A 25,749-nucleotide genomic window follows, 5' to 3' on the forward strand; every position below is an offset into this window, starting at 1 on the left:
TCCTAGTCACACACCCAAGCTGTCCATCAAGTTTCATCCGAATCCGTCCATCATTGGGTCTGGATTCGGATTCAGATCTTCACCGAAATTGAATCAATGCTTATCTATATTACCTGCAATGAACATCATGTTCCGCTCAGGCCCTGTTATTAGATCAACGGACCCTGCTATTCCTCAACGTGACATTTTTAAACAAACCGACATGTTTTACAATAAATATTGTTCTCCTATGTTTTTGGTGTTTTAAAGTGTCTGGTGAACCACCCACCCGTGATACAGCGCCTCCTAGTGGTCAGGGCATCGACTAGGCCTGTGGGACACAGCATCAGCTTCCTTGCCACTGGGGGGGTAAAATAAAGAGGAATAGGGTTGAGAAGAATAAAATAGAAAATATTATTATCCAAGTGCTCCACTCTTCCCTGACACATGTCGCCAAATGAAGCAACTGGGAAGTAATTGCAGATTTGAGGGTTCAATCCATAGCAATTTTACAACTTTATCTCCAAGTCTTGTGGAGGAGCTCGTACAAGAAGCACATTAGAAGGCATCAATACCCTTTTATATGAGTTATACATCAAAAGTCTATTCCCAGCTTGTTGGTGTGTTCGATACATCATCATCATGGTACAGTTGGTACACATCATACGTCATATGGCTGGGCAATAGTACTGTCACTTCTCAATATAATCCTCGGCAGTTTCAATGTACAACTGCCATCTTGACACCAACTTGAAAGTGCCATTATGGTGGAATTCTGGTCCGGAATGTCAAACCAATCACCATGCACATCTCAGAGTGACCTTACGGAGAGACAAACGGATTCAAATACAATTATACACTCTCCTCTGGCGAGGATATATATACACAAAGAATTAAGTTAAGCACCCCCCCCCCGTTTTTTTACAACCTCGCACATTACAAGTTTGTTGTCGTCAAAACAGTGTAATATACCCATGATATTGCTATATTTTCTGGAGAAGTGATATTATGGTCACATAAAAACATAACAATCATGCCGTTTTCAATATTTTATTCTGAATAATTTAAGGTGAAATTTTTTGGGAATTTTAGGCATATTTTCACCTCAATTTAAGTATGGAGCTATAGGTCCATCATGGACAGTGTGGATGACGTTTATGTTTTCTAACGTACAGTCATTGTTCTGAGAAGACCTCTAGCGATCTTTGCGTCAATCCCATCTTCATGGATGACAACGCCAGGCCTCACCGTGCGAGACGCGTCCGAGCCTTGCTGGAGCAAGGTGCTGTGACAACCATCCCCTGGCCTGCGTACAGTCCTGACCTGAACCCCCTCGAGCACGTTTGGGACATGTTGGGACGACAAATTGCGAAGATGGTCCCTCCAATAGCCAATCTGGATGAATTGGAACGTGCATTACATCGGGAATGGAACAACCTGCCACAGCAACGCATACGACGGCTTACAGGGTCTATGAGACGTAGGGTTGAGTCAGTGATCCGATCACGTGGGTCCTACACACGTTATTGACGCAACGATCGCTAGAGGTCTTCTCAGAACAATGACTGTACGTTAGAAAACATAAACGTCATCCACACTGTCCGTGATGGACCTATAGCTCCATACTTAAATTGAGGTGAAAATATGCCTAAAATTCCCAAAAAATTTCACCTTAAATTATTCAGAATAAAATATTGAAAACGGCATGATTGTTATGTTTTTATGTGACCATAATATCACTTCTCCAGAAAATATAGCAATATCATGGGTATATTACACTGTTTTGACGACAACAAACTTGTAATGTGCGAGGTTGTAAAAAAACGGGGGGGGGGTGCTTAACTTAATTCTTTGTGTATATTATAAACCACAAATACGTATGATTACCTTTTGAAACAGTTGCTAATGCTGTTTAACATGAAACTGAAAGGGTGACCTTACGGAGCAAATCAGGGCTGTAGGTGGGAGGTGGGAGTATTTCCAGATCATACTTGCCGATTCCCATGGTATTTTGGTGTGCAGCATACACACGAGTATCGTATTGCAGGATAATGTCCTTGAGATTAGGCGGTTTGTCCTCTGTGTGGTTAAATAATGATGAACAATGTCAGTTTCCCTGTGAGATGTGCTTCACCTGAATGCTACCTTGGGCACCTCCATTATTTAAATCAAGTCCCTATTCCTTCTTCAAAAATAGAGAGAGCACATGCACACCCCGAGTTGGTCTACGTGACTCACACGCAAGTCCTATGTGTGAAGCTTCAGTTATGATCACCTGCGGTTACCAAAGGTGGACGTACGTTATATTTTCACCCTTGTTTGTCGGTCTGTCTCTTTTTGTTTGTTTGTGAATATGATAACTCGCGAATACCTTCACCTTTCTGAAAATTTACCAGAGGATTCTGAAGGATGTCAAAATAAGGCTGTCAATCTTTTTTGACTATATCGGTCAAAGGTCAAGGAGACGGTGATGATTTCCATCAAACTTGTCAATCTACCGCCTGAGGCCTTCTTGTCTGTATGTTTCTGAGGATGATATCTCAAAAAGATGCGGACAGATTCAGACAAAACTTGGTGGACAGGCTGGTGTGTGACGAGGAAGAATCGATTAGATTTTGGGGAAGGCCTTGATCCGGATACCAGAAAATTCAAAGTGATTCTTCACCGTTGAAAGATGGGGCAAAGCAGACATATAACATTACATTTCAAAAAGATGTGGATGAGTTTTTAGTTTTTGTGTGCAACAAGTCGAGGCTCATATGAGAGCTAACACATATAATATTGTTATGTCGGTAGGTAGGGGTTGTGTGTACCCTGCTTGAGAATAGGTACACCGTATCCCTGCTTGTCGTAAGAGGCGACGAAGAGGGTTGGCGTCAGGAAGGGCACCCGGCCATAAAAACATTGCCTCAAAAAAAAAAGAGAACCATGACAATTACAACGACATATGGGCAGGGTACAGCCCGAAGTGGAGATCGGTTTCTGAGGTTTTTTTTTTGTTTTTGTTTTTTTTTGTGTATACTGAATCGAGGCTCGTGAAAGAGCTAACATTTATTTCACAAACAAATCAACCAGACAAACAAAATATACAAAAAGAGGCAGCGGAAGACAAGATGGGGAGAGAAGGGGAAGCACACAACCACAACATTTGAGAGCAGGGAGAAGTGTGGGAGGGAGAGGGCTTGGGGGCAGGAGGCGTGGGAAGGGGGGGGGGCGGGGAGAGGTATAAAACACAAGGGGACCGAAATTAGCGGGGGTAGAAAAGATCAAGGTTTTGGATGGGGGAGGATAAGAGATGGTGGTGGAGAGCTGTTTTAAAGACCTGGAGGGTGGAGTGGGATTGAAGAGAGTGAGGGAGTTTGTTCCAGAGGCGGGAGAAAAGAGGAATGAAGGAGTGAAGGTGAGCAGAAAGTCTTGATTTTGGCAGTTTAACCATAAGAGGGTTGCAGGCAGATCTTGTGCGACCTGTAGGAATATTTGGGGGACAGAGCCCAGAGAGAGCTGGGGGGGGGGAGGGGGGCAAGGCCAGAGAGGAGTCGGTAGAAGACAGAAAGACCACCAACCTGCCTGCGGTGAGTGAGTGAAAGGCCCTTGGAGTTAGCTTCATCGCAGGAGATTCCAATGATTCTGAAAGCTTTGGTTTCAACAGCGTGAAGCCGAGCTAGGTGTGAGGCAGGAGCACCGGCCCATAGGGGAGAACAGTATTCCATTGAGCTGCGGATGAAAGCCTTGTATGTGGTGAGGAGCTCAGGTGTGCCTAGGAAGGACTTCGCACGACGGAGGATGCCCAGTCGGCGACTGGCTTTGGAGGCCAGATTTGAAATGTGGTTTTCCCAGGAAAGATCATGGCAAATAGTGAGACCCAAAAGCTTGAGTGACAGAACTTCTTGGAGAGGATTATTCAGAAAGTGGATGGGAGGGTTTTCCAGTCGGTCTTTTCGGAGAGACATCGTAAGAGTGTGAGATTTATCAGGATTGAAAGACATGTTCCATTTGTTTGCCCAGTCTGTGATTTTGTCCAGGTCTGCAGAGAGTGAGGAGGCTGCAGACTGCCGATCTGAGGGATGAGGAATGGAGCGACAGAGAGTAGAGTCGTCAGTAAAGAGATAGAGAGGATTTTCAAGAGAGTCAGAGAGATCATTGATGAAGACCATAAAAAGCACAGGGCCCAGAACACTACCTTGGGGAACTCCAGCCTGAACAGGAAGAGGAGATGAGAGAAACCCATTCAGGGCCACACGTTGACTACGACCAGAGAGGAAGTCCGCCAGCCATGCGTGGAGATTTCCATGGATACCAAAGGAGGAGAGTTTGGTGAGCAGAACGGGGTGCCAGACCGTATCGAAGGCACGTGAAATGTCAAGGGAGACAGCTCTAATTTACTGTTTGGCATTGAGGACCTCCATCCATTGTTGAGAAAGCAGAAGCAGCATGTCCAGAGTAGAGTGACCAGGTCTGAAACCAAATTGATGATCAGAGATCAAGCCATTGGAGAAGACGAAAGATTTCATATCTGAAGCAATGATGGATTCTATGCCTTTGCTGATAATTGGGAGAAGGCTGATTGGTCTGTAGTTGCTAGGATCTGTTTTTGCAACTTTTTTGTGCTAAGCGGTGATGTTGGCTGATTTCAAAGCAGATGGCAGATGACCTTGAGCAAAAGAGAGGGTGAAGAGAACAGAGAGAGGGAGTGAAAGAGCGGAAGAACATGATTTTAGGACCCGTGGGCTGATGCCGTCAGGACCAGTTGCAGAATCAGAGTCGAGGGTTGACAGAAACTTTTCCACCTTGTCAGGAGGAAAGGACACAGAGACCAGGAGCAGCTGGGTACGACTGGGTACGGTGGGTACAGAGAGGGATGGGTTTGGGACACAAGATTTAGAGGCAAACACAGAGTTGAGGCATTCAGCTTTTTCACGTGCGGAGTCAGCCGTTAAGCCGTTTGAGGTGAGGGAGGGGATGGAGGGGGAACAAACACCAGAAACAGATTTGACCAGACGCCACCAGGATTTGGAAGAGGGAGACAGATAAGAGAGTTCGGTCTTGAGAACGGTGAGATCTTGTTTCCTGGCTCTCCTGAGGGTGGACACACACTTGTTTCGGGCTTTGTGAAAGGAAATGAGATTTCCTTTTGAAGTTTGGGACATGGAATGTAGGGACAATGACGGAGATCAGGAGAAGTGGTGGAAGTATTGGTCAGAAGAGTGGACATATGTTGTGTGCAAGAGACGAGATGGAAGGGAAGTGGTGTGAGAATGGTGAAGGGTAGGCAGGGACAGAAATACAAGTTGGTGTGGCAAGGGTGCCCGGAGGGCGTGAATGGTGTTGCTGTCCTGTTGTCTGAGGAGTTTGTAGACAGTGTGGTGAGTGTGACTAGAGTGAGTGACAGGTTGATGATGGTGAAAATGATGATTGGAAAGCTCTTGGTGAACGTCATCTCGGGATATGCTCCGCAGGTTGGTCGGAGCGATGAAGAGAAGGACAAGTTCTGGTGTGCGATAGAGAAGCTGATGGAAAACGTGAAAGATGAGGAAGTTGTTGTGGTGGGAGGAGACCTAAATGGACATGTGGGAAGGAGTATGGACGGTTTTGAGGGAGTTCCTGGGGGTTACGGATATGGTGTGAGAAATGGAGAAGGTGAAAGGATTTTGGAGTTTGCTGATGGAGCTGATTTGTTGATTTGTAATACTCAGTTCCAGAAAGAGGATAATAAGCTTGTTACATACACGTCAGGTGGGTCGATGACAACCGTTGACTACCTGCTGGTGCGTAGGCGAGATAGGGGGCACCTCCGGGACACAAAGGTGATCCCGGGGGAGGAGGCTGTTTCACAGCACCACTTGGTTGTCTGCGACATAAGGGAGAAAGGTGCGAGGAGAGCTCGGCCGGTGAAGTACCAACCGAGAATGAGGGGTGTGGAGGTTGAAAGAGGTGACAGTGAGGGAGGCATTAAAAGAGAGGCTGAGTAGGGCAGAGGATGATGTGGTTGAGCTTGAAAGTGGTTGGATGTCAATGAAAGATAGTCTGTTGGGAGCCGTTGGTGAGGTATGTGGATGGCCAAAAGGACCACCGAGGCACTCGGAAACATGGTGGTGGGATGATGAAGTTGGAAAGAGGATTGACGAGAAGAGGAAGAGGTTCAAGGAGTGGCAGAAGGCGAAGGGTACGGGAGCAGAAAAAGCAGAGCATGAAAGTTATAAGGCAGCCAAGAAGGCTGCAAAGAAAGAGGTAGCAAAGGCGCAGGAGGCATGTAGGAAAATGTTCGGAGAACGCTTGGATTCAGAAGAGGCTCAGAGAGCGGTATTCAGGATTGCAAAGCAGATAGCGAAAGAGAGGTGTGAGGTGATGGGGGTGAGTTGCTTGAAGGATGAAGTGGGACAAATCGTTGTGGACCCAGATGGAATTAAGGGAAGATGGAAAAGATATATGGAAATGCTGTTGAATACAGAGAATGAATCGGATGGCAACATAGAGAGTAACCCAGTTTTAGGACCGGCAGAGAAGATAACTGAGAAGGATGTTGAGGACGCGATAAAAGCAATACAACATGCATTTTAAGGCCATTTTCCCGGCAAGAGCGGGGGTTAGCCTTGCGGTCCCCATGACAATCTTCTCCATTTTGCCCTATTTTCTGCATCTCTCCTTGTTAACCCCCTTGCCCGCATGTCTTCTTCGACCGTCTTTAGCCAAGTCTTTCTCGGTCTTCCCCGTCCTCTACTTCCTTCTACATTCATTTCCATCACTCTTCTCAACCAGTCACTTTCATCCTTCCTCAACACATGACCAAACCATCTCAACCTGTTCCTCTTCACAGCATCAATCACAGGCTCTATTCCCATCATCTTTCGCAATTCAGCATTTGTCTTCCTCTCTCTCAGCGACACTCCGCACATCCACCGAACCATTCGCATTTCCACCCTTTCCAGCCTTCGTTGCTGCTCTACATTCATGACCCATGTCTCGCTCCCATAAATCATAACACTTCTCACACATGCAGCATACACCTTTCCCTTCAGCTTCAACGACACTCCCCTCCTCATCAGCACGCCACTCAGTTCCCGAAACTTCTTCCATGCACATCTCACTCTAGCAACCGTTGCCGAGTCTGATCCACCTTCTCCATTCCACATGTCTCCGAGATAGCAAAATGTTTTCACACCTTCCAGCTTCACGCCGTCTCCAAGATCCAACTCAACATTTCCTCCATCTGCAGCTCCCTCTGTGCACACCTTACATTTGAATGTAGCTGCCACACTGGTTAATGACCCTCTCAGACCACTACATTTTTGATGAACCCACTCAGCGCATTTTACATTGAATGGAGTTCACTCCGACACCCTTCCTGCACACAGCACATGGCCACTTCCCAGTTCTTTCCACCTCACCACTTGCTTTACCACTTGCCATCACCTTCGTCTTTCCTATATTCACCTTCAGACCTTTTGTCTCCATACTTTCCTTCCACTTGTTCATCTTTTCCTTCAGTCCATCCATACTTTCCACAATCAACACTAGATCATCTGCATACAACAACTCCCACGGTAAACCCTCCTTTACGGTCTGAGCCAGCACCTCCATCACAGCTACAAATAGTAGTGGACTTAGTACCGACCCCTGATGCACTCCCACCTTCACCTCAAACTCACCACTGTTCCCGTCCTTCGTCCTTACAGCTGTGAGCGCTCTTTTGTACATTGCCATCACAACTCTGATCAACCATTCCTCCACTTCTAACTTCCTCAATGCCCATGTCAATACTTTGCGTGGAACCTGATCGAATGCTTTCTCCAGATCAACAAACCCTCTTCTCCATGTACTTCTCCTGCAACTGCCTCACAATAAAGAGCCTGTCTGTCGTTCCTCTTCCTGGCATAAATCCTAACTGCATTTCGTCGATCTTCACCTTCTTCCTTATCCTCCTCTCCAACACCCTTTCCAATACCTTCATTCCATGCTCCAATAACTTTATCGCTCGGTACAAGCCACACTCCAGAGGGTCACCTTTCCCCTTGTATAGAGGGACAAGGGTACTCAGTTCCCAATCCACTGGAATGCGGCCTTCTTTCACCACCAGATTACAGATCTCTGTCATTCTCTTCACACCCCAACTTCCTGCTGCCTTCAACATATCTCCCACAACTCCCGTCGGCCCTCCCGCTTTTCTACTCTTCATTGCTTTTATCGTTGCCTGGCGTTGGCTTAGCGGCTAGGGTGCCAGCTTAGGATCCTAGGATCCTGGGTTCGAATCCCAGTCGATCACTGAATTAACGCCAGGGGGGTTGACTCAGCCTGTCATCCTTCCGAGGTCGGCTAATTGAGTACCAGTTCACTGGTAATTCCCTGTTTGTCGTAAAAGGCGACAAACAGGGTTGGCGACAGGAAGAGCATCCGGCCGTAAAACATTGCTTCAAAAAGGGGACCAAAAAACAACAACAACCACGGTGCCCGAAAAAGGCCAACCCCCGCTTGCGGGGAAAAATGGCCTCTAAAGGTGGGTTTTTAAAATTGCTTTTATCGCTTCCTCAACTTCCTTCTCAGTTATCTTCTCTGCCGGTCCTAAAACTGGGTTACTCTCTATGTTGCCATCCCATTCATTCTCTGTATTCAACAGCATTTCCATATATCTTTTCCATCTTCCTTTAATTCCATCTGGGTCCACAACGATTTGTCCCACTTCATCCTTCAAGCAACTCACCCCTATCACATCACACCTCTCTTTCGCTATCTGCTTTGCAATCCTGAATACCGCTCTCTGACCCTCTTCCGAATCCAAGCGTTCTCCGAACATTTTCCTACATGTCTCCTGCGCCTTTGCTACCTCTTTCTTTGCAGCTTTCTTGGCTGCCTTATAACTTTCATGCTCTGCTTTTTCTGCTCCCGTACCCTTCGCCTTCTGCCACTCCTTGAACTTCTTCCTCTTTCCAACTTCATCATCCCACCACCATGTTTCCGAGTGCCTCGGTGGTCCTTTTGTCCATCTACATACCTCACCAACGGCTCCCAACAGACTATCTTTCATTGACATCCAACCACTTTCAAGCTCAACCACATCATCCTCGACCCGACTCAGCCTCTCTTTTAATGCCTCCCTTACTGTCACCTCTTTCAACCTCCACACCTTCATTCTCGGTTGGTACTTCATCCGCCGAGCTCCCCTCGCACCTTTCACCCTTATGTCACAGACAACCAAGTGGTGCTCTGAAACAGCCTCCTCCCCCGGGATCACCTTTGTGTCCCGGAGGTGCCCCCTATCTCGCCTACGCACCATCAGGTAGTCAACAGTTGTCGTCGACCCACCTGACGTGTATGTAACAAGCTTATTATCCCCTTTCTGGAACTGAGTATTACAAATCAACAAATCAGCTCCATCAGCAAACTCCAAAATCCTTTCATCTTCTCCATTTCTCACACCATATCCGTAACCCCCATGAACTCCCTCAAAACCGTCCATACTCCTTCCCACATGTCCATTTAGGTCTCCTACCACAACAACTTCGTCATCTTTCACGTTTTCCATCAGCTTCTCTATCGCACACCAGAACTTGTCCTTCTCTTCATCGCTCCGACCAACCTGCGGAGCATATCCCGAGATGATGTTCACCAAGAGCTTTCCAATCATCATTTTCACCATCATCAACCTATCACTCACTCTGGTCACACTCACCACACTGTCTACAAACTCCTCAGAAAACAGGACACCAACACCATTCACGCCCTCCAGGCACCCTTGCCACACAAACTTGTATTTCTGTCCCTGCCTACCCTTCACCATTCTCACACCACTTCCCTTCCATCTCGTCTCTTGCACACAACATATGTCCACTCTTCTTCTGACCAATACTTCCACCACTTCTCCTGATCTCCCTGTCATTGTCCCTACATTCCATGTCCCAAACCTCAGAAACCGATCTCCACTTCAGGCTATACCCTGCCCATATGTAGTTGTAATTGTCATGGTTCTCTTTTTGAGGCAATGTTTTTATGGCCGGATGCCCTTCCTGACGCCAACCCTCTTAGTTGCCTCTTACGACACGCAGGGATACGGTGTACCTATTCTAACCAGGGTACACACCGTACACACCGGTTCAAGTCAATTCATGTAAAACTAAAAGCACAAGGATGGCCAAGTCGTCCTCCCAAATACATTACACATACAAGCTCCTCCACAAGCTTGAGATCACCATTGATAACAAAGAAAAGGTTCGTTTACACTGCACATAAAGTAGCGAAGATGGCCAGGCATACAGAATGTAAACGCAACACTTTCGAAGGTGATGATGCACGAAAGAAAATGCTTGACGCGATAAAAGCAATGAAGAGTAGAAAAGCGGGAGGGCCGACGGGAGTTGTGGGAGATATGTTGAAGGCAGCAGGAAGTTGGGGTGTGAAGAGAATGACAGAGATCTGGAATCTGGTTGGTGAAAGAAGGCCGCATTCCAGTGGATTGGGAACTGAGTACCCTCGTCCCTCTATACAAGGGGAAAGGTAACCCTCTGGAGTGTGGCTCGTACTGAGCGATAATGTTATTGGAGCATGGAATGAAGGTATTGGAAAGGGTGTTGGAGAGGAGGATAAGGAAGAAGGTGAAGATCGACGAAATGCAGTTTGGATTTATGCCAGGAAGAGGAACAACAGACACGCTCATTATTGTGAGGCAGTTGCAGGAGAAGTACATGGAGAAGAGGAAGAAGTTGTTTCTTGGGTTTGTTGAACTGGAGAAAGCATTTGATATGGTTCCACGCGAAGTATTGACATGGGCATTGAGGAAGTTAGGAGTGGAGGAATGGTTGATCAGAGTAGTGATGGCAATGTACAAAAGAGCGTGCACAGCTGTAAGGACGAAGGACGGGAACAGTGGTGAGTTTGAGGTGAAGGTGGGAGTGCATCAGGGGTCGGTACTAAGTCCACTACTATTTGTAGCTGTGATGAAGGTGCTGGCTCAGAAGGTAAAGGATGGTTTGCCGTGGGAGTTGTTGTATGCAGATGATCGTGTGTTGATTGCGGAAAGTATGGATGGACTGAAGGAAAAAATGAACAAGTGGAAGGAATGTATGGAGTCAAAAGGTCTGAAGGTGAATATTGGAAAGACGAAGGTGATGGCAAGTGGTGAGGTGGAAAGAACTGGGAAGTGGCCATGTGCTGTGTGCAGGAAGGGTGTCGGAGTGAACTCCATTCAATGTACAATGTGTGCTGAGTGGGTTCATCAAAAATGCAGTGATCTGAGAGGGTCATTACCCAGTGTGGCAGCTACATTCAAATGTAAGGTGTGCACAGAGGGAGCTGCAGATGGAGGAAATGTTGAGTTGGATCTTGGAGACAGCGTGAAGCTGGAAGGTGTGAAAACCTTTTGCTACCTCGGAGACATGTTGAATGGAGAAGGTGGATCAGACTCGGCAACAGTTGCTAGAGTGAGGTGTGCATGGAAGAAGTTTCGGGAACTGAGTGGCATGCTGATGAGGAGGGGAGTGTCGTTGAAGCTGAAGGGAAAGGTGTATGCTGCATGTGTGAGAAGTGTTATGATTTATGGGAGCAAGACATGGGTAATGAACGTAGAGCAGCAACGAAGGCTGGAAAGGGTGGAAATGTGAATGGTTCGGTGGATGTGCGGAGTATCGTTGAGAGAGAGGAAGACAAATGCTGAATTGCGAAAGATTATGGGAATAGAGCCTGTGATTGATGCTGTGAAGAGGAACAGGTTGAGATGGTTTGGTCATGTGTTGAGGAAGGATGAAAGTGACTGGTTGAGAAGAGTGATGGAAATTAATGTAGAAGGAAGTAGAGGACGGGGAAGACCGAGAAAGACTTGGCTAAAGATGGTGGAAGAAGAAATGCGGGCAAGGGGGTTAACAAGGAGAGATGCAGAAAATAGGGCAAAATGGAGAGATTGTCATGGCGACCGCAAGGCTAACCCCCGCTCTAGCAGGGAAAATGGCCTTAAAATGCATGTTGTTGTTGGTAGGTAGGGGCATATATAGATTTAGGTAGATCTGCATAGGTGGGTGTCTGGCTGTCATGATAGGGAATCTAGATGTAATAAGTTCTGTTGCCCGAATGTCGGATTAAGCTTGTATCTTTGTCGCTGTTTTTAGGGGGCGGGGCATGCTAATTAGTACAGGGATTATGGGTAAAATTCCCTTGTGTGTCGTTCCCTCGGTGAGCATCCCAGTGTCCCTTATGGCAGTACATCCCATAGACATTAGATAGGCCCATTAGCGCACCACACATTAAATAATTCCCCCAACGCCACAATGACTTTGGAAGAACCAACAAGCAATAGCCACACCCAGGAGAACGTGTGATTGGTTGGGGTAAAAAGCTGGCCACTGATTGGTGAAAGGAAGGTGGAAGGAAGCGGCACACTGATTGGCCACTGACCGTTGACACCTCGGCCAATGAGTGTGGAAGGCGCGAACATTCAGCCAATCAGTGTGGAAGGCGCAAAACAACTACTTAGAAGCAGGTCGCTGATTGGAGGACAAGCGCCGGTGACGTCAGAAGGCGCGAAAGACCACAAAGAAACGAGGCACTGGTTGGGAGAGAGAAAGGGCTGACGTCACACCGCGCGTGACAAAACGACTCGCTCGCCGGCATTTTGAGCTTCTTTGCTGTCTCTTCGCTCTCTCTTCCCTCGCGCTCTTCCCTCGCTTCTCTTCCCTTGGCCTCTTGCTCCTGACTGTCCCTTTGTGCTGGGTTTCCCCTTGCTTCGGACCTGTTGGAGGAACGAGCAGTTCAAAAGACAGTGGAGAGAAGGAACGCCGTTGATTCACTTCCTTGCGTTGGTGTGCGAACGACGAACGTCGAGCGAGCCATGCGTTGGAGCGCTGACGAGCGGGTGCGCCGAGGGCCGCTTCGCACCAAGGACTGGGCAGTTCGTGCCAACCGGAGCTGCCTCGGACGACACGCTCGAGCATCGACCCGACGCTACACTGCCAGACACAGATAAGCACGCATTCACAAATACACGACGAGACATTTATTTTATTCATTCTCCCTTTGTCTCATATTTGAAATCTGTGGGGACGTCCCAATTTAGAATTAGTTCTTCCATCGCATTTCCTTTGTATCGGGTTCTGTAAACCTGTTTATTTTTGTACATTTTACCCCCGTGTTCGTTTGAGTTCATTTCCTACAGGATCGGAGCTGCCGGTGAGATCGCTACAGGTAAGAGCTCTCATCGCTTCTTCTTCTTCCTTCTTCCACCCGTGCTTGTATAGTCAAATCCGCAATTGATCGTCGCCTCGGAGTTAAAGCCCGTTCAGGCTATCCGCGATCCCACTGTCTTAACAGAGGGCAATCGCGCGACAATATATAATAAAGAGAGCAGGAGAGAAGCGATGGGGAAGAGAGGGAAGCACAACAGTCGAGAACAGGGACATCGTGGAAGAGAGAGGAGATCTGCGGTAGGGAGAGGGCTGGTGCGGAGCACATGGGATAAACAAGATGGACACTACACAGACTTTCAGGAAAGAAAACGTAATTTGAAAAAGGTGAATTTGGTTTTGATTAATGGGGGTAGAAAAGATCAAGGTTTTGGATGGGGGAAGATAAGAGATGGTGGTGAACAGCTGTTTTAAAGACCTGGAAGGAGGAGTGGGATTGAAGAGAGTGTGGGAGTTTGTTCCAGAGGCGGGAGTAAAGAGGAATGAAGGAGTGAAGGTGAGCAGAGTGTCTTGATTTTGGCAGTTTCACCAGAAAAGGGTTGCTGGCAGATCTTGTGCGACCTGTAGGAATATTTGGGAGACAGAGCTGGGGGAGCAAAGCCAGAGAGGAGTCGGTAGAAGACAGAAAGACCACCAACCTGCCTGCGGTGAGTGAGTGAATGGCCCTCGGAGTTAGCTTTATCGCGGGAGATTCCAATGATTCTGAGAGCTTTGGTTTCAACAGGTTGAAGCCGAGCTCGGTGTGAGGCAGGGGCGCCAGCCCAGAGGGGAGATCAGTATTCCATTGAGCTGCGGATGAAAGCCTTGTATGTGGTGAGGAGCTCAGATGTGCCAAGGAAGGACTTCGCACGATGGAGGATGCCGAGTCGGCGACTGGCTTTGGAGGCCAGCTTGGAAATGTGGTTTTCCCAGGAAAGATCATGGCAGATAGTGAGACCCAAAAGCTTGAGTGACAGAACTTGTTGGAGAGGATTGTTGAGAAAGTCGATGAGAGGATTGTCCAGACGTTTTTTTCGGAGAGACATCTTGAGAGTGTGTTAGTAAGAGTTATGACTAAACTAGGTGGATGAGTTGGTTGTGTGACAATAACAAGCTGTTTTTATTTCGGTTCAGGTCCAGATCCAGATCCGACCTATCAGTGGGATACAAAACATAAACTGTGCAGCATGGAGGAAGTATGCGCTCCACCGGGTTTGTTTGTACAAGTTTGTTTACATTCGTTTGTCGGTGTTTTCCTTGGTATTTAACGATATATTTGTTCGAGTCTTGGGATGTTGATAATGTGGACAAATTGGTTGAAAAACCTCTACCTGTGTCGATGTTTCCTATAAAAAACTTCCATTCGTCGATCCGGTGTTAATTCAGTACTGGGGTATCCTGATTGATGGAATAACTTCATTAAATTGTGATGAGAAAAAAAGCACAATAAATTTTTTTAAAGATTTTGTCAAACTCTACAAAAAAGAAGCTAATTTTTCACATTATTTCTCTTTTTGTATTACAGGTTACCATATTTAAATACAGTACATAAATGAATGAATGAATGATCGTTTTAAGGCCATTTTCCCCGCTAGAGCAGGGGTTAGCCTTGCGGGCCCCATGACAATCATGGTTCCCTGTTTGAGGCAATGTTTTTATGGCCGGATGCCCTTCCTGACGCCAACCCTGAGTCGCCTCTTATGATGCGCAGGGATACGGTGTACCTATTCTAAACTGGGGTACACACCGGGATCATTCATCCCAGCAAGCTGGTACTCAATTTGCCGACCTCGGAAGGATGACAGGCTGAGTCAACCCCCCTGGCGTTAATTCAGCGATCAACCGGGATTCGAACCCAGGATCCTAGGATCCCAAGCCGGCACCCTAACCGCTAAGCCAACACCAGGCTAAATGTATGTAAATTTACATGTATGTAAAATGTAACAAACTAGCAGGATGGCCTAGTGGTCGCTCACTCATCTCTAAGTTGTCCAGCCTGGGTTTGAATCCCGACCCAGGTATAAACTGCCATCCCGGCGTTTCACAGGCAGGTGATTCAGCCTGTCATCCTTTGGAGACCAGCAAAAGTCAGGTACTCATAGCTTGCAGCGAGTATGAGCCCCATATATAAACTTGGACCCCATTTATAATTTTAAAAATGAACAGGGGACAAGTACAACAAGTGTCTATAAGCAACTGGAAATCAATGCGGTCAATATTCATTGTTTGATAAAGGAGACAGGTACAACACTGGGAGTGAGACTGCTACAATGACTGGGAATCATGGAATTGTAAAGTTGAGGCTTTCTCCTCACCTGTGTGAAGGTGGCCCATGTTTGGCACAGCGGTCCCTTCGCCATCGACACAAGCAAGAGGCAAGGCCAGTAATCGCATTGCTCCACCAAGAGCCGATGTAACGTCCTCAACATCCTGGGGTCACCAACATGGTGGAGTTTTGTTTGGATATAGAATAAAAATTATAGTAACATGTTTATTGTGCAAAAATATATTTGGAAAAGCAGTTGAAAAAAAATAGGAGCTCTGCAAATGCAAATAAACTCTGCATTAAAACATAAATGAAAATCTTCATTTAGAAAACCTGCAATTTTAATTTCATACCAAGGTGTTACTTGGTTAGAATGATAGAACATAAATACTATAAAATACAATAAATAAAAAAAATCTACGAACCGCATCAATGAGTCCTACACCCTGAAGAGCAGCAAGGAAGGATGAGAATCCGGTTCTATCAGAGCACAGCCCACCACCCTCTCCCTCACTGGGTGAACAAAAACAAGACCCCTCTGCCAGCTCGTGATCCTTGGCTTTGGTCCCCGTAGGAGAAAACAAGGCAAAAGTGGACTGTCCTGGCGGTGGTCGTGTGAGACGACATCGCTCCAGCACATATGCTTTCAGGTGTGCTGAGAGGAGTCGAGAGGGAGAGAGAGAGAGGTGTAAATGTAAATGGGGAATAAGGAAGTGAGGGAGAAAGAAAGGAGGACAGGAGAGTTGGTAAATACAAATTTTATTTAACTGGGGCACCTGTTCCCCACGGGAGCGGCAGGGTCATTCCTCTCTGGGGTATATAGATTACAGTAGATCTTGGGTCGGGTCTCAAGAACATTGGGTGTGTGTTCATTTACCAAGTTTGTTGTGGAGAGATCGGCCAGTGATTTAAGCATTCGAGCAAGCACTCCATTTGAGCAAGCACTCCATTCGAGCAAGCACTCCATTCGAGCAAGCACTCCATTCGAGCAAGCACTCCATTCGAGCAAGCACTCCATTCGAGCAAGAACTCCATTCGAGCAAGCACTCCATTCGAGCAAGAACTCCATTCGAGCAAGAACTCCATTCGAGCAAGCACTCCATTCGAGCAAGCACTCCATTCGAGCAAGCACTCCATTCGAGCAAGCACTCCATTCGAGCAAGATCTCCATTCGAGCAAGAACTCCATTCGAGCAAGAACTCCATTCGAGCAAGCACTCCATTCGAGCAAGCACTCCATTCGAGCAAGCACTCCATTCGAGCAAGCACTCCATTCGAGCAAGCACTCCTTTCGAGCAAGCACTCCATTCGAGCAAGATCTCCATTCGAGCAAGATCTCCATTCGAGCAAGATCTCCATTCGAGCAAGAACTCCATTCGAGCAAGAACTCCATTCGAGCAAGCACTCCATTCGAGCAAGCACTCCATTCGAGCAAGCACTCCATTCGAGCAAGCACTCCATTCGAGCAACCACTCCATTCGAGCAAGCACTCCATTCGAGCAAGCACTCCATTCGAGCAAGCACTCCATTCGAGCAAGCACTCCATTCGAGAAAGACCTCCATTCGAGCAAGCACTCCATTCGAGCAAGCACTCCATTCGAGCAAGATCTCCATTCGAGCAAGAACTCCATTCGAGCAAGCACTCCATTCGAGCAAGCACTCCATTCGAGCAAGCACTCCATTCGAGCAAGAACTCCATTCGAGCAAGCACTCCATTCGAGCAAGAACTCCATTCGAGCAAGAACTCCATTCGAGCAAGCACTCCATTCGAGCAAGCACTCCATTCGAGCAAGCACTCCATTCGAGCAAGAACTCCATTCGAGCAAGCACTCCATTCGAGCAAGCACTCCATTCGAGCAAGCACTCCATTCGAGCAAGCACTCCATTCGAGCAAGATCTCCATTCGAGCAAGAACTCCATTCGAGCAAGAACTCCATTCGAGCAAGATCTCCATTCGAGCAAGAACTCCATTCGAGCAAGAACTCCATTCGAGCAAGCACTCCATTCGAGCAAGCACTCCATTCGAGCAAGCACTCCATTCGAGCAAGCACTCCATTCGAGCAAGCACTCCATTCGAGCAAGAACTCCATTCGAGCAAGATCTCCATTCGAGCAAGCACTCCATTCGAGCAAGCACTCCATTCGAGCAAGCACTCCATTCGAGCAAGCACTCCATTCGAGCAAGCACTCCATTCGAGCAAGATCTCCATTCGAGAAAGAACTCCAATCGAGAAAGAACTCCAATCGAGCATGAACTCCATTCGAGCAAAAACTCCATTTGAGCAAGAACTCCATTCGAGCAACCACTCCATTCGAGCAACCACTCCATTCGAGCAAGCACTCCATTCGAGCAAGCACTCCATTCGAGCAAGAACTCCATTCGAGCAAGCACTCCATTCGAGCAAGAACTCCATTCGAGCAAGAACTCCATTCGAGCAAGAACTCCATTCGAGCAAGAACTCCATTCGAGCAAGCACTCCATTCGAGCAAGCACTCCATTCGAGCAAGAACTCCATTCGAGCAAGCACTCCATTCGCGCAAGCACTCCATTCGAGCAAGCACTCCATTCGAGCAAGCACTCCATTCGACAAGCACTCCTTTCGAGCAAGCACTCCATTCGAGCAAGATCTCCATTCGAGCAAGATCTCCATTCGAGCAAGATCTCCATTCGAGCAAGATCTCCATTCGAGCAAGAACTCCATTCGAGCAAGAACTCCATTCGAGCAAGCACTCCATTCGAGCAAGCACTCCATTCGAGCAAGCACTCCATTCGAGCAACCACTCCATTCGAGCAACCACTCCATTCGAGCAAACACTCCATTCGAGCAAGCACTCCATTCGAGCAAGCACTCCATTCGAGAAAGACCTCCATTCGAGCAAGCACTCCATTCGAGCAAGATCTCCATTCGAGCAAGATCTCCATTCGAGCAAGATCTCCATTTGAGCAAGAACTCCATTCGAGCAAGCACTCCATTCGAGCAAGCACTCCATTCGAGCAAGCACTCCATTCGAGCAAGCACTCCATTCGAGCAAGCACTCCATTCGAGCAAGCACTCAATTCGAGCAAGAACTCCATTCGAGAAAGAACTTCATTCGAGCAAGAACTCCATTCGAGCAAGCACTCCATTCGAGCAAGCACTCCATTCGAGCAAGAACTCCATTCGAGCAAGCATTCCATTCGAGCAAACACTCCATTCGAGCAAGCGCTCCATTCGAGCAAGCGCTCCATTCGAGCAAGCGCTCCATTCGAGCAAGATCTCCATTCGAGCAAGAACTCCAATCGAGCAAGAACTCCATTCGAGCAAGAACTCCATTCGAGCAAGAACTCCATTCGAGCAAGAACTCCATTCGAGCAAGAACTCCATTCGAGCAAGCACTCCATTCGAGCAAGAACTCCATTCGGGCAAGCACTCCATTCGGGCAAGCACTCCATTCGGGCAAGCACTCCATTCGAGCAAGCACTCCATTCGAGCAAGCACTCCATTCGAACAAGCACTCCATTCGAACAAGCACTCCATTCGAGCAAGCACTCCATTCGAGCAAGAACTCCATTTGAGCAAGCACTCCATTCGAGCAAGCACTCCATTCGAGCAAGCACTCCATTCGAGCTAGCACTCCATTCGAGCAAGCACTCCATTCAAACAAGAACTCCATTTGAGCAAGCATTCCATTCGAGCAACCACTCCATTCGAGCAACCACTCCATTCGAGCAACCACTCCATTCGAGCAAGCACTCTATTCGAGCAAGAACTCTATTCGAGCAAGAACTCCATTCAAAACCGTTGATAAGGAACGGCTGGCTTGGCAAGCACAAGGTAACTGAACACACCCTGGGTTTCCTCCCTTTCAGTTTCATGCTAAACAGCATTAGCAACTGTTTCAAAAGGTCATCATACATGTTTGTGGTTTATAATATTTACCCTCGCCAGAGGTGAGGGTATCATTGCATTTGAATCCAGTTGTCTGTTTGTCCGCACAGAATAAACATGATTTTCTCTGCAACTGTTGGTCCGATTGACAGGAAATTTTCACCACTGGTGTCCCTCCTCCTGCAGAATTTTTTAATGATAATTATGACGCATAGGTCACGTGGCACGGCCGCAATCTTGGAAAAACCGAAAAACTTTGCACCTCTATATCTCCGAAAGCACTGCACAGAAAAAAATGAGACATGGTTCATTGTAAAGAACTCTCCATGGGGAATAGCATATGCATAATGATGATGTCATAGGTGCCTCCATTATGACGTCATAATTCGACAAGTACAAAACTTCATCCGATCAAGATGAAACTTCTTGAGTGGCATCTAGGAATAAAATTGGTATATGGAAAAAATATATAATGACGACGTCTTCAGTCACGTGGTTCAGCTGCCATATTTTTTTTAACACAAAAGCCTTAAAAACCACTAAAAACACGTCCTGGTGAGGGTCTGCAATCTCTGATTGCTCTTTCTTGTTTTACTTGGGGTAGGGAGTGCTCCCAGGAAAACGGCACGATAAGCTGTTTCTACACGTTAACACGGCGTTTGTTCAAGGAGGAAAACCCCCTTTGGGAAGTGGCATATTACTGGTGTTAGATTGCTTTGTAATAACATTAATATTATATGATTATATTTAATGTTGTTGTTACTTTTGTTATTAAAAGCGTCTTTGGAAAAACGCCACGATAAAGCTTTCTTATCAAGAATATACACCTCAACACACAACCCCATTGGTGGGGAAAACCCCCTTGGGGAGGGGGTCAAATTAATTTTTTACAACCTCAATGGTGTGACCCTTAGTCATCCTGTCAAGTTTGGTCGAGATTGGATAAGTAACGACCGAATGTATCACGGTCAAAAATCGACAGACAGACGGACACCAAATTGCGTATTTTAGTGTTAGATGATTAATTAACATATTGTAGATAACACCGCAGTATTTTAGTATTGGATGATTAATTAAAATATTGGAGATAACACCGCAGTATTTTAGTATGAGATGATTAATTAAAATATTGTTGATAACACCGTAGTATTTTAAAATGAGATGATTAATTAAAATATTGGAGATAACACCGCAGTATTTTAGTATGAGATGATTAATGAAAATATTGTAGATAACACCGCAGTATTTTAGTATGAGATAATTAATTAAAATATTGTTGATAACACCGCAGTATTTTAGTATAAGATGATTAATTAAAATATTGGAGATTACACCGCAGTATTTTAGTATGAGATGATTAATTAAAATATTGGAGATAACACAGCAGTATTTTCGTATGAGATGATTAATTAAAATATTGAAGATAACACCGCAATATTTTAGTATGTTGGAGATAACATAACCGTAATATCCTATCATAACCCTTTATCGCCCCCATATTATAAACCTTGACCTACCCTGATCGCTAAATGGCCAAACGGACTCCCGTTTAGACCTCTCCTATACTACCCCGCCCCTTCCACAGGGTCGGGTCCTACCCTAATCTGTAAAAATCTCACCATTACCTCTTACCATTTTCATTTTATGCTCCCAATTTTATCTAGCCTGCAATTTATCTAGCCTGCAATCTAGCAATTTTATCTAGTATGAGATGATTAATTAAAATATTGAAGATAACACCACAGTATTTTAGTATGAGATGATTCATTAAAATATTGAAGATAACACCGCAATATTTTAGTATGAGATGATTAATTAAAATATTGAAGATAACACCGCAGTATTTTAGTATGAGATGATTCATTAAAATATTGAAGATAACACCGCAATATTTTAGTATGAGATGATTAATTAAAATATTGCAGATAACACCACAATATTTTAGTATGAGATGATTAATTAAAATATTGCAGATAACACCGCAATATTTTAGTATGAGACGATCAATTAAAATATTGCAGATAACACCGCAGTATTTTAGTATGAGATGATTAATTAAAATATTGTTGATAACACCGCAGTATTTTAGTATGAGATGATTAATTAAAATATTGAAGATAACCGCAGTATTTTAGTATGAGATGATTCATTAAAATATTGAAGATAACACCGCAATATTTTAGTATGAGATGATTAATTAAAATATTGAAGATAACACCGCAGTATTTTAGTATGAGATGATTAATTAAAATATTGAAGATAACACCGCAATATTTTAGTATAAAAACCACCTTTAGAGGCCATTTTTCCCCTCAAGCGGGGGTTGGCCTTTTTCGGGAACTGTGGTTGTTGTTGTTTTTTTTCGGTCCCCTTTTTGAAGCAATGTTTTACGGCCGGATGCCCTTCCTGACGCCAACCCTTTTTGCCGCCTTTAACGACAAGCAGGGAATTACCAGTGAACTGGTACTCAATTAGCCGACCTCGGAAGGATGACAGGCTGAGTCAACCCCCCTGGCGTTAATTCAGCGATTGACCGGGATTCGAACCCAGGATCCTAGGATCCTAAGCCGGCACCCTAGCCGCTAGCCCAACACCAGGGACTATTTCGGAATATTGAAAATTCAATATTCGGAATATTCGGAATATTCGGAATTCGGATTCCGAATCCGAATATCCGAATTCGGATCCGAATTCGGAAATTCGGAATATTGAATATTGAAAATTGAAAATTTCGGAAATATTGAAGATAACACCGCAGTATTTTAGTATGAGATGATTAATTAAAATATTGAAGATAACATCGCAATATTTTAGTATGAGATGATTAATTAAAATATTGAAGATAACACCGCACTATTTTAGTATGAGATGATTAATTAAAATATTGTACATAACACCGCAGTATTTTAGTATGAGATGATTAATTAAAATATTGTAGATAACACCGCAGTATTTTAGTACGAGATGATTAATTAAAATATTGTAGATAACACCGCAGTGTTTTAGTGTTAGATGATTAATTAAAATATTGTACATAACACCGCAGTATTTTAGTATGAGATGATTAATTAAAATATTGTACATAACACCGCAGTGTGTCACTGTACACTCACCACCAAGCAGACAGTGACATTGTCAACTCACCACCAAGCAGACAGTGACATTGTCAACTCACCACCAAGCAGACAATGTGTCATTGTCAACTCACCACCAAGCAGACAGTGACATTGTCAACTCACCACCAAACAGACAGTGACATTGTCAACTCACCACCAAGCAGACAATGTGTCATTGTCAACTCACCACCAAGCAGACAGTGTGTCATTGTCAACTCACCACCAATCAGACAGCATGTCATTGTCAACTCACCACCAAGCAGACAGTGTGTCATTGTCAACTCACCACCAAGCAGACAGCGTGTCATTGTCAACTCACCACCAAGCAGACAGCATGTCATTGTCAACTCCCCACCAAGCAGACAGTGTGTCATTGTCAACTCACCACCAAGCAGTGTGTCATTGTCAACTCACCACCAAGCAGACAGTGTGTCATTGTCAACTCACCACCAAGCAGACAGTGTGTCATGGTCAACTCAACACCAAGCAGACAGTGTCATTGTCAACTCAGCACCAAGCAGACAACGTGTCATTGTCAACTCACCACCAATCAGACAGCATGTCATTGTCAACTCACCACCAAGCAGACAGCGTGTTATTGTCAACTCACCACCAAGCAGACAGCGTGTCATTGTCAACTCACCACCAAGCAGACAGTGACATTGTCAACTCACCACCAAGCAGATTGCGTGTCATTGTCAACTCACCACCAAGCAGACAGTGTGTCATTGTCAACTCACCACCAATCAGACAGCATGTCATTGTCAACTCACCACCAAGCAGACAGTGTGTCATTGTCAACTCACCACCAAGCAGACAGCGTGTCATTGTCAACTCACCACCAAGCAGACAGCATGTCATTGTCAACTCACCACCAAGCAGACAGTGTGTCATTGTCAACTCACCACCAAGCAGACAGTGTGTCATTGTCAACTCACCACCAAGCAGACAGTGTCATTGTCAACTCAGCACCAAGAGGACAACGTGTCATTGTCAACTCACCACCAAGCAGACAGTGTGTCATTGTCAACTCACCACCAATCAGATAGCATGTCATTGTCAACTCACCACCAAGCAGACAGTGTGTCATTGTCAACTCACCACCAAGCAGACAGCATGTCATTGTCAACTCACCACCAAGCAGACAGCATGTCATTGTCAACTCACCACCAAGCAGATTGCGTGTCATTGTCAACTCACCACCAAGCAGACAGCATGTCATTGTCAACTCCCCACCAAGCAGAGTGCGTGTCATTGTCAACTCACCACCAAGCAGACAGTGTGTCATTGTCAACTCACCACCAAGCAGACAGTGTGTCATTGTCAACTCACCACCAAGCAGACAGTGTGTCATTGTCAACTCACCACCAAGCAGACAGCATGTCATTGTCAACTCACCACCAAGCAGACAGCATGTCATTGTCAACTCACCACCAAGCAGATTGCGTGTCATTGTCAACTCACCACCAAGCAGACAGCATGTCATTGTCAACTCCCCACCAAGCAGAGTGCATGTCATTGTCAACTCACCACCAAGCAGACAGCATGTCATTGTCAACTCCCCACCAAGCAGAGTGCGTGTCATTGTCAACTCACCACCAAGCAGACAGCGTGTCATTGTCAACTCACCACCAAGCAGACAGCATGTCATTGTCAACTCCCCACCAAGCAGAGTGCGTGTCATTGTCAACTCACCACCAAGCAGACAGCATGTCATTGTCAACTCCCCACCAAGCAGAGTGCGTGTCATTGTCAACTCACCACCAAGCAGAGTGCATGTCATTGTCAACTCACCACCAAGCAGACAGCATGTCATTGTCAACTCCCCACCAAGCAGAGTGCGTGTCATTGTCAACTCACCACCAAGCAGACAGCATGTCATTGTCAACTCCCCACCAAGCAGAGTGCGTGTCATTGTCAACTCACCACCAAGCAGACAGCGTGTCATTGTCAACTCACCACCAATCAGATAGCATGTCATTGTCAACTCACCACCAAGCAGACAGCATGTCATTGTCAACTCCCCACCAAGCAGAGTGCGTGTCATTGTCAACTCACCACCAAGCAGACAGCATGTCATTGTCAACTCACCACCAAGCAGACAGCATGTCATTGTCAACTCACCACCAACCAGACAGCGTGTCATTGTCAACTCACCACCAAGCAGACAGCGTGTCATTGTCAACTCACCACCAAGCAGACAGCATGTCATTGTCAACTCCCCACCAAGCAGAGTGCGTGTCATTGTCAACTCACCACCAAGCAGACAGCATGTCATTGTCAACTCACCACCAAGCAGACAGCATGTCATTGTCAACTCACCACCAATCAGATAGCATGTCATTGTCAACTCACCACCAAGCAGACAGCGTGTCATTGTCAACTCACCACCAATCAGATAGCATGTCATTGTCAACTCACCACCAAGCAGACAGCATGTCATTGTCAACTCCCCACCAAGCAGAGTGCGTGTCATTGTCAACTCACCACCAAGCAGACAGCATGTCATTGTCAACTCACCACCAACCAGACAGCGTGTCATTGTCAACTCACCACCAATCAGATACCATGTCATTGTCAACTCACCACCAAGCAGACAGCATGTCATTGTCAACTCCCCACCAAGCAGAGTGCGTGTCATTGTCAACTCACCACCAAGCAGACAGCATGTCATTGTCAACTCACCACCAAGCAGACAGCATGTCATTGTCAACTCACCACCAACCAGACAGCGTGTCATTGTCAACTCACCACCAAGCAGACAGCATGTCATTGTCAACTCCCCACCAAGCAGAGTGCGTGTCATTGTCAACTCACCACCAAGCAGACAGCATGTCATTGTCAACTCACCACCAACCAGACAGCGTGTCATTGTCAACTCACCACCAAGCAGACAGCGTGTCATTGTCAACTCACCACCAAGCAGACAGCATGTCATTGTCAACTCACCACCAAGCAGATTGCGTGTCATTGTCAACTCACCACCAAGCAGACAGCATGTCATTGTCAACTCCCCACCAAGCAGAGTGCGTGTCATTGTCAACTCACCACCAACCAGACAGCGTGTCATTGTCAACTCACCACCAAGCAGACAGCGTGTCATTGTCAACTCACCACCAAGCAGACAGCATGTCATTGTCAACTCCCCACCAAGCAGAGTGCGTGTCATTGTCAACTCACCACCAAGCAGACAGCATGTCATTGTCAACTCACCACCAACCAGACAGCGTGTCATTGTCAACTCACCACCAATCAGATAGCATGTCATTGTCAACTCACCACCAAGCAGACAGCATGTCATTGTCAACTCACCACCAACCAGACAGCGTGTCATTGTCAACTCACCACCAATCAGATAGCATGTCATTGTCAACTCACCACC

At 46.1% G+C, this 25,749-nt stretch overlaps 1 protein-coding gene across 3 annotated transcripts in view; it reads right to left on the reverse strand.

Annotated features, from left to right (window-relative positions):
* LOC137438536 (unconventional myosin-XVI) overlaps positions 1–25,749 on the reverse strand; it is a 367,125-nt gene that overhangs the window by 251,384 nt on the left and 89,992 nt on the right. For all 3 annotated transcript variants that reach the window (XM_068133664.2, XM_068133663.2, XM_068133662.2), the window contains exons 16-18: positions 15,810–16,039; positions 15,434–15,548; positions 269–340 (exon numbers count right to left, since the gene is read on the reverse strand). In XM_068133664.2, coding sequence (XP_067989765.2) covers positions 269–340; positions 15,434–15,548; positions 15,810–16,039 — 417 coding nt within the window. The remainder of the gene's footprint in view (positions 1–268; positions 341–15,433; positions 15,549–15,809; positions 16,040–25,749) is intronic.

Source organism: Myxine glutinosa, chromosome 13, assembly GCF_964187855.1.
Source record: "Myxine glutinosa chromosome 13, kmMyxGlut1.1, whole genome shotgun sequence".
NCBI lineage: Eukaryota > Metazoa > Chordata > Myxini > Myxiniformes > Myxinidae > Myxine > Myxine glutinosa.